The sequence below is a fragment of the Medicago sativa genome, chromosome 1 (assembly GCF_051527215.1).
Source record: "Medicago sativa cultivar Bolivia chromosome 1, Bolivia_mono, whole genome shotgun sequence".
Lineage (NCBI taxonomy): Eukaryota > Viridiplantae > Streptophyta > Magnoliopsida > Fabales > Fabaceae > Medicago > Medicago sativa.
The window spans coordinates 56,536,099-56,551,125 of record NC_140749.1 but is presented as its reverse complement, the minus strand read 5'-3'; the positions used below and the strand labels follow the sequence as shown (position 1 = coordinate 56,551,125).

Genomic DNA, 15,027 nt, shown 5'->3' with positions numbered 1-15,027 from the left:
ACTATTGTGGAATTTCGTGAGTTAGCGGTTTGTAAGGTATAGAAAAGCTCTTATCTTAAACAATGTTTTTGGGTGCTCGTTAGCAATGCTTTGTATCCCGACAGGTTGCATCCCGAGTGTTTCCCGATAGACGTGGCACAATAATGTCCTTTGGATTGTACATTTAATTCAGAGACTGGTTCTTAAGAAAAAAGTCAAAACAAAGCCTGCCATGATTTCCGGAAAATAAACAAATCCAATTGGCTGAATGGTGTGTCGGGACGGCTTCGTGAAATTTCCCCTCGGGATATATAGCATCACTGTATTCTTAAATATATAAAAACTGCAATATTCTTCCCATGAACATGTTTAGTCCTTTGGAACTGAAATTGAATATATATTCGCATCAAAATCGAAATAAGAGACAATTACATACACAATCCTCAATCGTTAACAACTTCAAGACAAGGTAACTAACAAAGAAATGAAAAACAATAAGAAAACAATTAATCCATCCAGGAGCATGAGAATGGTACAGCATTTAAGAAACTAACATGCATAAATTGCCTAACGGAACAACCACCATTTTTGATCCCAATCACAATAAGTAACTTGAAATTCATTACCCATCAACGTTCCATTGCGTGGTTTTAGAGGAACCTTCAAATCACAACGAACTATAGGCTTCCCTTTCCATGTCTTCAATAAACCAAATTTAAGCCTCACATTAAGCATAACCTTCACAACAATTCCATAAACTTTATCTTTTCTCTCTCTATTGAGTTCCAAAATCTGATCAGAACTTAAAGGAATCAATTGTTGACCACGAAAAGTTGGGCTCAAGAAACTCGTGTTTTTATGACGTTGAAAGAATGTTCCTAGGGTTTGAGAACCAAACCTAACATCTTTATAAAACACAAGGGTTTCGATGTTATCATAATAGATACCAACTCTTCGATTAGGGTTTCGGATCATGATGTTAAGAGCGAGATCATAGTGAAGTGTGATGTTGTTTTTGAAATTGAACTGAGTAAGGGATGCATCTGTTACGGTGAATTTGACGTAGTTAGGGTGTATGATAAGCCATGAGAAGAAAGCAAAGATTGCTACGACGAAAATGAAGTTGCAGATTACGTTGAATACGTATTCGCAACAGCCGAAGATAGATATGCAGCAGAAGCAGCAACAGCTGGAGATACATTTGCAGCAGAAGCAGCAAGAGCCACAGAGACATTTGCAGCAGGAGCAGTCGTCATCATCAATTTGTAGGCGGGATGGATTCGGCCGCAAAATGGAAGAAGTGGAGTATGTGTAGTGAATACTGGCCATGTTTTTCTTTGGAAAAGAGAAGATTTTGATTCAAATTTTCAAGTTGGTGAAGTTATTGATGTGAAGTGAAGATTGAACAAAAATATATAAAGGAATGTATGTACTAACTACGTAACTTGCAACAAGTTAATGGGGTAGTGCGGGAGCAATGTGCATGTATTCGGCGATAAGTTGGTTACTACAAGTTTATTTCTTATTACATTACATCAATTGTAACTTCCCTCTATTTATGTAACTGTGTCTCTGCCTGAAGTCATGCAGATTGATTATAATATGGATTTAACTTCTGTGGTAAATTTTTTTTTTTTTTTTGAGGGATTCTGTGGTAAAATTATTTTACAAATGCATCCTATTGTGGGTGGCTATATCGTGTAAACATATGTGACTTGTCATTTTCATTAAAGAGAGGTGCTATATGGCACAACTCTCTTTTGGCCACGAACACACACGACTTGTATAGAGCGCCTCACATACAATACATGAGGGAGAGAGAAAATTAATCTAGTGCTATGCTTTACATGTCCAAGGGTCATTAAACATTCATGCTTGTTGTCGTGCGTGTTACAGTCGTGCCAACAATCATAATTCTTTATATGATGCGGTAACATCTTTTTTTGAGAAAAAATCATGTGGTAACATATAATTAAATGTATGTGTAAAATGATTTTATACCGACGGTGTATAAAAATTAAACTCATAATCTATTGTCAAAGATTTATCCCATTCTCATTGAAAATGATTGTTTATAGGAAAATTCTACCATATACCGTTACATTTGACGGTTTTAAAACCATCATTTTAAAAAATAAAATAAAAATCAATTTAAATATTACATTTTTTTAAAAAAATTTTAAAAGGGAAATTAATTAGGAATAAAATAAAATAACACTAGCTACCTTTTTTATTTCTCATAAAGTCGTTTTTAACATTTTTTTGAATTTACTGTGCATATTATGGGTAAATACATAACAATTTTGTATTAATTAAAAATATTGATTTAAATTTTTTTATTTAACTTCTAGAATGTTATTTAATCAAATAGGAAAGATTCTAAAGAGAAAAAAAAAGTTTTTTTTTATGAGTGTTTTTATTAAATATAAAAAAATAAAAGTGATTTTAAGAGAAAGAAAAAGATAGTTTGTGTTATTTTAATTCATTCCTAGTTTTCCTTCAAAAATGTTTTTAAAAAAAGTGTTTTTAGGTGATTTTTAGTGTTTTTCTCAAAAGTAACGAATTTAAATCCGTTTTTTTAAGACGGGCATCATATAAGCTAGCTCCCTTGTTTATATATTTATATTTAGATAGTTTTTGAAATGGAACTTTTGCTATTAGATTTGGATGATAATTTGAGACTTAGCTTGCTAAAGGTATGCCATTACAACTAAGTGAGTGCAATGTGTTGGAACTAAAATATTATCCCATGAACAACATTTGTTATGATAAAAAGAAAAATATCACTACAAGAAAAGTGACTTGTACCTAGGTCATTTTTAGCTACGGACGATGTTGTATGTCGGTAAAAGTCCATTTTCATTCTCAAACATACAATTAGTCTCACAGTCAGCCCCTTTCTATTTTTTGTCTTCACTTTGAATGCTCTGTCGAAAGTTAACATCTCTAATCCTCAACGGTCTCCTTCTTTCTCTCACCCGAATTGCCTAGAACCCTACCAAAATCACCCTTCTTTCTCCATGTCTGTGCTTCGTCTTCTTGATCACCATCTTCCTGTTTTGTCTCTGAGTGTTGTGAATCCTCAATTTGTGAATAAGAACTAGAGAAGAAGGGAACAACACAATGACTAAATCGAAGTTGTAGTGAGCGTACCGCCTTTTTGTTTTTCGTTCTTTTCTAGAGAAAAAAAGCACACTATTCATTTTTGGGATTCATATTTACTTGCATTGTCGTCTTCTATTGTTTGGTTAGTTTCCTTAACTTCACTTTTAAGTTTCAACCTCTAGATCTTATTTTACTCTTATTTCGGCATTGCAATTCCTTAATTTCATTTTTTTTCTTGTGTTTGATTTGTTTGCTTAAAACTTAATTTAAATTGTGTTTGTTTTGCTTTTAACAATTTTGGAGATTCACCACTTCAATTCGCTGCTCAATTTGACTTGCAGGTGCATTATGGTTGATAGTTGATGGCATTGTTAAAGCACTCATCATGTGTGACCGCAGTGTTGCACACCTTGTTAAATGGTGAATAAAAAAGCATGTTGAAAAGTGCATTAAAATATGTTTTTAGCTATTTTGCGCCCATACTCAATAGACCATTTGGAGCCATGTGTCGGGGCTATTGTTTTGCGTCCAGGTGCAACCTGTTTGTGTCAAGACGCGAATGTGCGGCCAATTTTTTTTTCTTCTTCTTATAATAATGATCGAAGAGAGTAAAAAACAAACCAAATTATGTGTGTATGTTTTCACTTCTTCAAAATTACAAAGTTAACAAAAATTTAAAAGTCATTAAATTATCATCATTATCAAATATCAAATACTATCTCCGTTCTAAATTATATTATATGATGTTTGGACATTCCACACATATTAAAAAATGTAATTAATTTTGTATGAGAAAAATATATTTCGAGTTGTTTTACAAAATAGTCCTTAATAAATACTATGAGAAAGATAAACTAAAGAATTGAAAGAAGAGATTAATAAATAGTCTAGGGTATAATAGGGAAAATAACATTAATGTTTCATTAGTATTGTAAAACAACTTATAATTAGAGACAATTTTTTTCACAGAGCAATTTATAATTTGGGACAAAGGGAGTATAAAGATTGAAAAATTAACCTTATTTTAAGCAGAAAAATCATTAGTCCAGTCTAAATACACAGAAACACATACATGCGAACGCGCACAAATATATATATATATATATATATATATATATATATATATATATATATATATATATATATTGAGAGAGAGAGAGAGTTTCTACCAAGAATATTTCCCTAAGATAAATACACTGGGTTCTAAAAACTCCAATGTACAACATTTATTAAGATAAAGAAAAATATGTATCACATGATCACTTATTCCACGAATAGCAAAGAGCATTCTTTTCATTTGCATCTACCATTCTACATGGTCCTGACTGGGTTACATACCAATTGCAATGAGAATTACAATGATGAAGATCTCTAAGTTCTACGTATATATCAAACCATTTTAACTCATTATTCCATTGAAAGGAACAATAGAATAATGTTTCTCCAATAATGTTATTTCCAAAATGCCAACCAAAAATATCCCTATGATGAAGAAGATGTATTCCAATGTCATCATCTGCAGATTTGCAATGAACAGTTAAGTCCAAATTGTCAGCTAAATTGTTACTAATAGTCACATGCACTCCAAGAACATTCTGCAATGATAGCAACGACAATAGACATAGCAAGAGAATTTTTTGGGTAAACATAGTCATTCCACCTTCAATTACTCTTTGCTTTGGAAGTGAATAGTCTTTGTTGTAAAAAGGTTAAAAAAACTGTTATAAGAAAAGCATATATTTATAGGTGGTTTTTAGGAAAGAATGCAAATATAAAAAAAAGTGTCACGATATTTACATGGGAAGTAGTTATAGAAAGCTCAAAGGTTGTGAATAATTTGCTTGCCATTTTGTCGCGATATTTAGCTTTTTCCATATATTAAACTGATTTTATTAAGTGTACTATTTTATGGTGTGTAAAATAAGTGAAGATATGATCACCAAAATAAAATAAAAAAATAAGTGAAGATATTACTATATATTGTATTAATATACTAATATTCAATAAAATCAAATCATGTACCTAGTAATATCCTTATTTCATGAAACTGGTAATTTTATGTCTATGTGAATCTGTCTATCAAATCATGCAACTTTTCAAATTTATTGTAAAGAGTAATGATATTTGAACAACCATTTGAGACAACTATTGTGACAACTTCTTTTTTCTCTCTTTTTATTGGTCAAAAACAATTGAGAGAGAAAAATATAGAGAGAAAATAAGAGAATAATGTGAGTATGATATAGAAAGTTGTTAAAAAATTGTCATAAAACAGTTGTACAAATATCATTTTTCTATTGTAAAAATCTGTCAAATAAAATCCTGATTTCATTAATAACTTTATTTCATTCAACTAGCAAAAATATATCTAATGTGAATTTGTCTATCGAATCATGAAAATATTAAAATTTCTTAATTCAAACTAAATCCTAATAAACTTATTAAAAGATAATTTTTTTTTTTTTTTGTAAGTATGAAATTCTAATTTATGTTTGAAAGTTGGATATTTTAAAATCTTTAAACCACTAATATCTTATGCACACTTTCATCGTTAGTTTTTGAGACCTCTAAATATTAAAAGGTTTGTACTCAATTTCAAAAGTCCTTTAGTGCTTAGATTTCTGATATTGGTCGAGTTAGTATCTAGAGGGGGTTGAATAGACACCCCAAATATTCTTTTTGAGTTTAAAAAAACATGTTTGACGGAAAAGAATTTTCGGGAGTTTATTGTATCGGATAGACTTACGAAAATTTATGTCGTTAAGAGAACTAGCGTCCAGAAGGGCACGGGAGGGCCGGTCTGTCCGCTCTTTCTAATGCGCTAATGTATTTATATACCTTACTACATTTTTTACATAATATAATTTCAACATAACTGAAAAATGGATTATACAAAATATGAAGTTGATAAACTAAAAAAATGAAAATTCATGTTTAATATATAAGATTAGTGTAGAGTATATGTTCAGTGAAAATACACTATTGTGCTTGTCTGCAAGTTTTTTTTAGAAAACTGCTATATACATCGAATTAATTGTTGGCGAAAACATCATGAATGCATTACTATGTGTTAAAACAAAACACTTCAATAGTTTACTCTAGCGGAAAACATGATGTTTACTATTGAATAGCCAATCATGTAGGTTCGTGATGTTATTGGGACGGTTTCTCTCGGAAAGTTTTGCATTTTCCTTTTCTTACGACGCTAACAACAGTATTACACCGGCCTTTACAAACAAAAAAATTAGTATTAAATATGATAATATGAAATACTTCATTAAACATCTTAAAACACTCAATGGTCACTTAAACTTTTGCTCAAAACATAGAGCCCAAAATAGAGTAAGATGACATTGAGAATTTAAATATATAAATTGCGACCAAAAGAGGTTAAGAGAACTAATTTTACCATCTTGGAATAAAAACGGAGAAAATTACCGAGGAAAATAATGCAAACTTTGGAGTCTTCTAAGCGGGTTCATTCTCAACTTTAGTCTTCCACAAAACCCACTTTTTATTGTCGAACATATATTCCTCTCTCTCTCTCTCTCTCTCTCTCTCTCTCTCTCTCCTCTTCTCTCTCTCTCTCTCTCTCTCTCTCTCTCTCTCTCTCTCTCTCTCTCTCTCTCTCTCTCTTCAAAAGAGGCAAACATGTGACATTGGCCCACGCCATTCGTGTCCTCTCGCTGCTGGTATCGGTGAATCACAAAGCCGCAATTATGGGTCTTATTTGCAACATATCTTCATAGTTTCTCGTCCTCTATTTCTCTCCGTCACATTTTCCTCACATAAAATACAAACAACAATAATCAGACCCAAAATACAGACCCAGTTGGGATAATATAAATATGAGATGAATGATACATCGAGAACAAATAAAAATGATCTTCATGTAGGTATTATAGTTGTACGGGTCGAGTGAGTGAGTGAGTATGAATGATAACCATATTTTATTTGGAATGAAGGATAAGCATATTCCATCTTTTCTTTTTTTAGGAAATAAGCACATTCCATCTTGTAAGTAAAGAAAAAAAAAAGTAATTTAAAGTTAAAAGATGCGTGGGTTCAGTTAGTGTAAAGTTTTTTATTTTTGGAGCAATTAATGTAAAGTTTATGATCTTGCTTATTTATTAGAGTTTGTCACAATACATAAAAATGAAAATATATTTTAACCATTAAAATCATTAAACTCAAAAGCTTTGACATAAATTAAATAAAATAATAAAAAGGTTAGAAAATAGTACTTTTGATATTTGTAAACTTTTTTCTGTTAAACAGTGTTTGTAAATTTTTATTTTCTTTAACATAATTTTAATATTTTCAATTGTTTGAAAAGTATTTGCAAAACAATGCATAGATTGTAGTTTAAAAACCTATAACAAATTATTTAACTTAATTTTTTTTCCAACTAATTATATAAAGGAAACCCCTAACATGGTCCTTAATATTAGGGGTTCACCCATGATCCACTCAAAATTACTTTCAATAGTTCTGTGCATCGCCATGTCTTGCATCAAATTAAAAAAAGGGGGACAAAATAGTGTCTATCCAATGTTCTTCATTATTTTTTGTTTGTTTTATGTTTCATGGGTCTCTTTACATAATTACTTGTTTGATGAAAGTATCCCATTATGCAACTACTCATGATTCCATCAATGAGAGAACTGTTGATCTTCACTATTCCTTTTAGAAAACCCTTTCACTTTTTCATATTTGGTGCACTTATAAATTGGAAATGCAAAATAATGACCAATAAAGAAGTGTAGAAAATATAAGGGGAAGGTGATGTAAATCTTAAAAATTGCTCTATGTAGAAAAGTATATATCCTACAGAAGTCGTGAAAAATTTAATAAAGGTAATGGATAGAAAAAGTAGACATAGGTGTAACACAAACAAACCAAAATTAGACTAACCTGACTAACCAGATAACTCAACTCTCCTCTTTCACGACACACACACACATATATACTATCTACAACAAAAGAGGGAAAGAATGGAAATAATCCAAAAAGAAAATTTACAATTAACAATTTAAAACAATCATGTGGACAGTATCAATTTTGATGAAGATATTAAAATACAATTGTTACTTTAGTTTGTATTCCCCATTTGATAATTGGATGCAGTGATTTTTGCATTCCTACGCTGAACTTGTGAAATTCCATTCATACGTGTGAAGTGTTCAAAGATTAAGTAATTTTGATAAACTCTGCAAACCTCCAAGTACATTAATTCCCTATGAGTCTCCTCCACTCCCTGAAAGAAGAAAAAAATAACATTGAACCATGATCATTGAATCATCTTGCATAAATCGTATAAAGATAGAATGAAAGTAACAGTAAAACTTGCATTAGAAAAAGTTGCAATGTAAAAAGGATAAATTGCATTGAAAGTGATGTATGAGTACAATTTGCTATTGCATTCTCCCTAATCTCCTTCTCTGATATTGTCTCTTGTTTTTTGGTTCTATTACACTGCTCAATTTAGAGAAAGAAAAAACTGCTCAATTCTCAACCGTCATATTTCAAGTTAAGGGTATTTCACCAGAGAAGGAAATTCACAGTTGTGAGAATGAGAAAGAGAAAGGCAGAAGTTATGTTTTAGGTTAGTGGTGGTAAGACAGATTTTTTCAAAGATAAAGCAGCAATTATATTTACGTGAGTGTGATTAGTGGGTAATGCTGATTTTTTCTTTAATAACTCCCACTAGGGCTGGAAATGAGTCGAGTCGAATCGAACTCGTCTGAGCTCGGCTCGACTCGATAAGAATTGGTTCAGCTCGAAACTCGGCTCGAGTTCGACACGAACTCGTTTTTCAGCTCGAGTTCGGCTCGTTTAAAGTTCACGAACAGTTCGGTTCGGCTCGTTAGGTTCAGTTCGTTTTCTCAATTCACATAAAGTTCAGATTTTTAGTCAAAAAAATCAAAATTTATCGATCTTTGACTTTTTATATTATTTAAAAAATTAATAATAGCGAATTAAAATAAAAGTTACCGCAGACATAAAAAGGATAGACACAAATTATATAAAGTTCAAAGCAAATTAAAAATTAATAATTGCGAATTAAAAATATCTTATACACTTAACATGGGCAAAAAGAAACCCACCAAAAATTCAATAATTAGAATTGAGATCATTCTCAACATATTCTTCTAATTTCATACTCCAATAGAACTCCCCTTCAAGACAAAATTGTATCAGTATCAGCCACTGTGGCAACAATCTTCAACTTAATTTATTCGTATCCACAACAACAAACTTCACACATGATGTGGACTCCAAAATAGCAACAATTCTAAACAAACAAATGAGAAGGAAAGTCAATCAACGTCTAAAAAATGTCTGCATATCAATAAACAATTCAATAGAGGAACACCTATAGTATGCTAACAGTACCACAATATTATTCAAGCATATTTTTCAATTAGGCAACTTAATCATCGCTACAACAATTAACTTGAACTATCATGAGATTATTTAGATAACTCCAATATTTCCTTCATAACAGATACACTAATCTTAAACCTGCCACCATAGTCAACAACAATTGATTGAATATCATCACCATTAGCCATCTTTAATAACTGGCACAACAGAACATATAGTGAAAGAGAAACATTATTCTATGAAACTGATCAAATGATAAAAGGTCCTGAACTTGCTAGAAATCCTAATACAAGCTCCTCAATCCCATACAATGGTTGTGTTAGACACAGAAGCTCATGTTTCATTCAGTATGTAACCCAATACAAGCTCATGTTCCACAATATTTTTTTGTCAATTTAATGGAAAAATAAAGAACATACCTATTTAACATCAAGGGAATAATGTGATTTCTGTCGGAACCTGCTCAACCTGTTAATAAAAAATATCAATAAATCATCAACACTATTTTTGAAAGATTAAACTACATATAATGATCAAGAGATAATATATTACTTTAGGCTTGTTCCTGATTCCATGCAATACTCGAAGCCAATCACCGCCACAAATTAAAGCTTCAACGGTAGATGAATGTAGAGAAGCTCTAAATGAGTCAATAACTCTCCCCCCGGCGCTAAAAGTTGATTCTGAAGCCACAGTAGATATTGGAATGGCAAGAACATCTGCTGCCATATGAGACAGCACTCTATATTTTCCGCTATTCAACTTCCACCATTCCAATGCACAAAAGGACATATGACCATTATCGTTAGGCTTGTAAGTTGGCTCTTTCAAATACTCTTCAACTTCAGATTTTACAGCAGGAATTGCTTGTTGTTCTTTGACATAATTCATTAACCGTGACCACCCTGTGTCACTTGTTGGCTCGAATGTCAACCCATTTTGATTTTGATCAGCACTAGTTCTACTAGAGCCTTCTTCACCATGCTCCTGAAGCATATCAGCATACTCTAGGTACATATCATTAAGAGCCTTGTGCACCTTTTCTATATTTTTTCTAGCTTCATCTCCAGGGTAAATTAAAGGAAAGCACATGTTTATGCCCATCATTTTGACCCTAGGGTCCAAAACAGAAGCAAGTGACATAACAAGATTACACTGACTCCAATACTTATCAAATTTTTCCTTCATCGTGTTTGCCATGTCTTTCATGAAGTTAGATTCATCTTGAACAGCTTTATCTACCACTTGCTTGATTCGATACACCTCTGCAAGATATAAATTAGCAGTTGGATATTCACTACCAGAAATTATATTTGTGACAGAATTAAATACCTCAAGCAGCTTGCAAACTTTTTCAACTTTTTCCCAATCATCTTCATCTGGAAGAGTTGTATAACTTGGTTCTCGATCTTGAAAACGTGGAAAAGCTTCTTTGAACTGCATTGCAACTGACAACATTTGATACATGGAGTTCCATCGAGTAGGGCAGTCAAGAATTAATTTTTTACCACCAAGCTTTAGTTGTTGAACTATTTCCGAGAACGTTCGCAATCTTGCTTCAGACTGATTGATAAACCTCACACTGTCATGCACTTTTTCAACTATTTCTCCGATTCTTCCAATACCATCTTGGACAAGCAAGTTTAGTATATGGGCACAACAGCGGACATGAAACAACTTTCCATCCAACACTAATTTTTGGTGCCTTGAAAGTAGAACTTTTAGCTCTTTCAAACATCTATCGTTGTAGTATGCATTATCCACAGACACACTAAATATTTTATTTTCAATGCCCCATTCTTTGAGACATTTGAAGATTGCATCAGCAATATCAACACCACGTCGAGGAGGAGGAACATGAACAAAACTGAGAACACGCTTTTGCAAAACCCAGTCAGCATCAATGAAATGGCCAGTTAGCACCATGTATTCTATCTTTTGATTTTGCGACTTCCATAAATCAGTGGTCAAGCAAATCTTATTAACTGTCCTCAAAGTTGACTTTAACTTCTTCTTTTCAGATTCATAGACAGCAACACAATCATTCTTCAATGTTTTTCGACTAATTTTCTCATATGAAAAGTTAGAACATTTCATCATGAAAAGAAAACCTTCTTCCTCAACAATACTAAATGGATGTTCATGCATCATAACCCAATGTGCAGTGGCTTCTCGTTGTCTCTAATGATCAGACTTAGCACTTGGATTCATAAGTAGTGGTCCGGAAAGCTTCTCATCAATCATGCTTTTTGCTGGCTTCAAGTTTAATTTTTGTTGTTGTGTTGCTAGCTTCCTGTAAACAACACATACTTCCCTTAAATGTCTCTTCAAATGGCTAGTTGACCCACTTGCAACAACATCATAATAATTTCTTTTACAATGTAAACATTGCCATTTTTTGGTTCCATCCTTTAACTTCACTTCTTTGAAGTGATCCCAAACTGGAGAAGTTTTCTTTCTCTTAGCCTTTTGAATAACACCGTCGTTGTTCTCGACATTCTCTACATTCTCAACTTCATTTGCCGGTGTTGCTTCATTTGTTAGTGGTTCTTCGTTTGTATTCGCATCTAAATCAATGATAGGATCCAACAAACTTAAACACTCTTCTCCGTCATTTTGGGGTGAACCTCCCAAGGATTTAATTGACGTACTCGCTGACATCTCTACAAAATGAAAACTTTATGATGTTATAAAATAGAAATTTATTTGTACTACAAAATACATAACAAATTAACCCAAAAAACATTCTTAACAGTGCATCCATCACTGCTCCAAACAATGAACATTCCAAATAGAACCAAAACAGTGAGTTGCCCAATTCTCCATTGATGCATTGGAATTGAAGTTACAACCTTTTCTGTCATCACAATGTTCCACAAAACATACAAATCCAATCCAGCAAAGACACTTAACTCCAAAAGTTTGTTTAAAGAAGCCTTTCTAAATTTTTAATCATATCAATAAGTTAACCCATTTTGAAAAAACACATAAGAGTACATAGATTGAAAGAAAGGGAAAACTATCGTTTTTTTTCTCTGTTAAACACTACAAGTCTACAATTGGAATCCAAAAATCTCCAAATAAACCCACCTAAATTATACTCTAAATTACTCATTAATACATAGTTATATCTTTCGTTAATCATAGGTATATCTTAGTCAAACACTCATCAGTTCAAGAACAAAGAAGCAAATAAGCACAAAATTGATCAGAAGCAAATACCTCTAGAGAAGAGAAGAGGAATGACCTTATCTTTTGATTGAGCCTTGCCCCTTGCTGAATTTGCCTATGGCCGTCAGAGAAGAAGAAGAAGAAAAAACGTTTTATGTTTTGGTGGAATTGGAAAATGGAATAATGATCAAATGAGTTAAGCAAATGAAGACTCTTAGGCTAATTAAAGTGAAATTCCAACTTCCTAGATAGTGGAACGAATAGGTAAAAATAAAGGGGACTGCTATGGTGCAGTTGTTTTTATGACTTTTCTGCAAAAGTCGCTTATGTGGCTTAATGGGAGAGTGCCACGTGGATGTCTTTTTAAATCGGTTATTTGGAAAAACGATTTTAAAAAGCTTTTGTTTTATATAAAAAATATTTTTTAATTTCTTTTTTATTTTTATTTTCATGTTTATCCCTTAGGATTGTGTTTACTGCTCTGATACCAGGTTTGGTGTGGGGTTTTCAGCGGAATTTTCACGAACTTCTTTTAACATTTGCTCGATTTTAAATAACCCTTGAAAAGGTTTTAAGAGTGTTTTAGCTCTTTGTTTTTGTATCTGAGTAAGATTTTCTAAATCTTCTGTATCTCTTAATAGATCTTCAATATATTCTATATGATATATAACAAATTCTCTAGAATTGTAAAGAGTTTGTTTAAAAACAATTCTTTCATAATACAATTCTATTTCAGAGACTATGTCTTCTAGCCTTTTCTTGAAGAGTCTTAATTCTGTTATAAGATCTAGTCCAGGCATATCTAATTGTTGATTCTCCAGCGGAGGTTTTCTTGTTCTAACATTTGATCAGTTTTTATTTGTTTTAACATTTTATCGATTTTTTCTAAACCTTGAAAGGGTTCTAAAAGCATTTTTGCTTTTTCTTGCTGAATACTTGTAAGAGTATTCAAATCTTCTATTTCTTCTAATAACTTAGAAATAGAATCTACATGGTAGATTATTAAATCTTGTGAAGCAAAAAGAATTTGTTTTAACATAATTCTTGTATTTTGATAATTTATTTCAGAAATTATATTTTCTAGTTTTTGCTTATATAGTTGTAACTCTGTTTTTAGATTTAATCCAGGCATTTTGACCTTTTACAGTTTTTGATTAATCTTATTAATCTGTGTCGATAGAGTTTTTATAGAATCATGAAGATCCTTAAGCTCTTTTTCTCTACTTATTTCGAAATCCTTTCTAGGTGGTTCGAATGAGGATGAAGTATTATCTTCAAATATAGTTTGAGAACTTAATGATTTGCTAAAATCTTTTTGATCTTTGTTCGGTGATGTTATTCGAAGACTTTGGCTTCTAAACAACGGTTTTTCTGTTTCTTCAAACATATTCTTTTCTGCTTCTATCAAAGAAAAACTATTTCTTGTGATATTTTTAAATATTGGTGTTTCCAAAGTAATTAATGGTGTAAATAATTCATCAATATGAATTGTATCTTTTCCTATGAATTCTATGCTATGATGTGAATTACTCAAAGCATAATTAATTCTGTAGTAAATTGTAAAAGGATGATTACCTTCTTTCATAAATGTTGAATCTTTTAGCTTATAATGAAAAACTATAGATTTATTTAAATCTATATCTTTTAGGGATAATCCCATCTGTAAATTTATATCAAATTTTATCTTTCCATATTTTAGATTGCATTCTCCTTTTGCAATTACTGCTTGTTTCTTATTTCTAATTCTAGAATCTTCTAGAGCTATTTCTAGAGGTGAATCAATACCTTTCATGAAGGTACTTTTGATTAGAATTTGAATGGTTGATATATGAATATAACCAATCTTTTTTCTCTCGTTCTCAGAAAATTTTCCAAGTCTTTTATCGATTTGTTGTTTATTTATAGTTGATATAACTATTTTTCCATTAGTTGTTTCAATTGGAATTGCTTCCTCTCCTACCATTATTCCGAATTTTAGAATATTTTTTCTTGACAGAAATTCCTTAAGTTTACTAAACTTTCTTTTAAAATTTTCTTCAGCAGTTAAAGATAAATCTGCTTCTTCAATTTTATTGTCTATTATGCTATCAGCATGATAACTAGATATTCCTTCAAAATATGAAACTTCAGACATATTTTATAATAATTCTTGATAAATTCATACCTGATTTTTCTTCAGAAATATGGGTTGTTTTGCTTCAGCAATCCGATCTTCTTCAGCAGTTTTTTCTGCTTTTATTGAGTTTATCCCAACTCAGGGCGAATTCCTCCAGAGTATTACCTCAAGAATCCTCAACTATAGTGTTTTACCACTATAGGACCACTAGTTCTTAGAACTAAGAGGCAAGCTCATATCAAACTGATATAACTTATATTGCTTCAAAA

The 15,027-nt window shown here is 31.7% G+C and overlaps 1 protein-coding gene and 1 pseudogene across 1 annotated transcript; both read right to left on the bottom strand.

Annotated features, from left to right (window-relative positions):
* Positions 1 to 347: 347 nt before the first annotated feature.
* On the bottom strand, positions 348 to 1,409 carry LOC146955619 (NDR1/HIN1-like protein 3 pseudogene; annotated as a pseudogene).
* Positions 1,410 to 9,094: 7,685 nt separating this feature from the next.
* LOC146955618 (zinc finger BED domain-containing protein RICESLEEPER 2-like) lies at positions 9,095 to 12,897 on the bottom strand. Its single transcript, XM_085722314.1, has 4 exons — positions 12,694 to 12,897; positions 10,024 to 12,134; positions 9,891 to 9,939; positions 9,095 to 9,379 (listed from the first exon to the last, which is right to left on the bottom strand). Exons 2-3 carry the CDS (start codon positions 11,620 to 11,622, stop codon positions 9,901 to 9,903), a joined length of 1,638 nt encoding a protein of 545 aa, XP_085578440.1. The 5' UTR covers positions 11,623 to 12,134; positions 12,694 to 12,897; the 3' UTR covers positions 9,095 to 9,379; positions 9,891 to 9,900.
* Between the last annotated feature and the right edge of the window lie 2,130 nt (positions 12,898 to 15,027).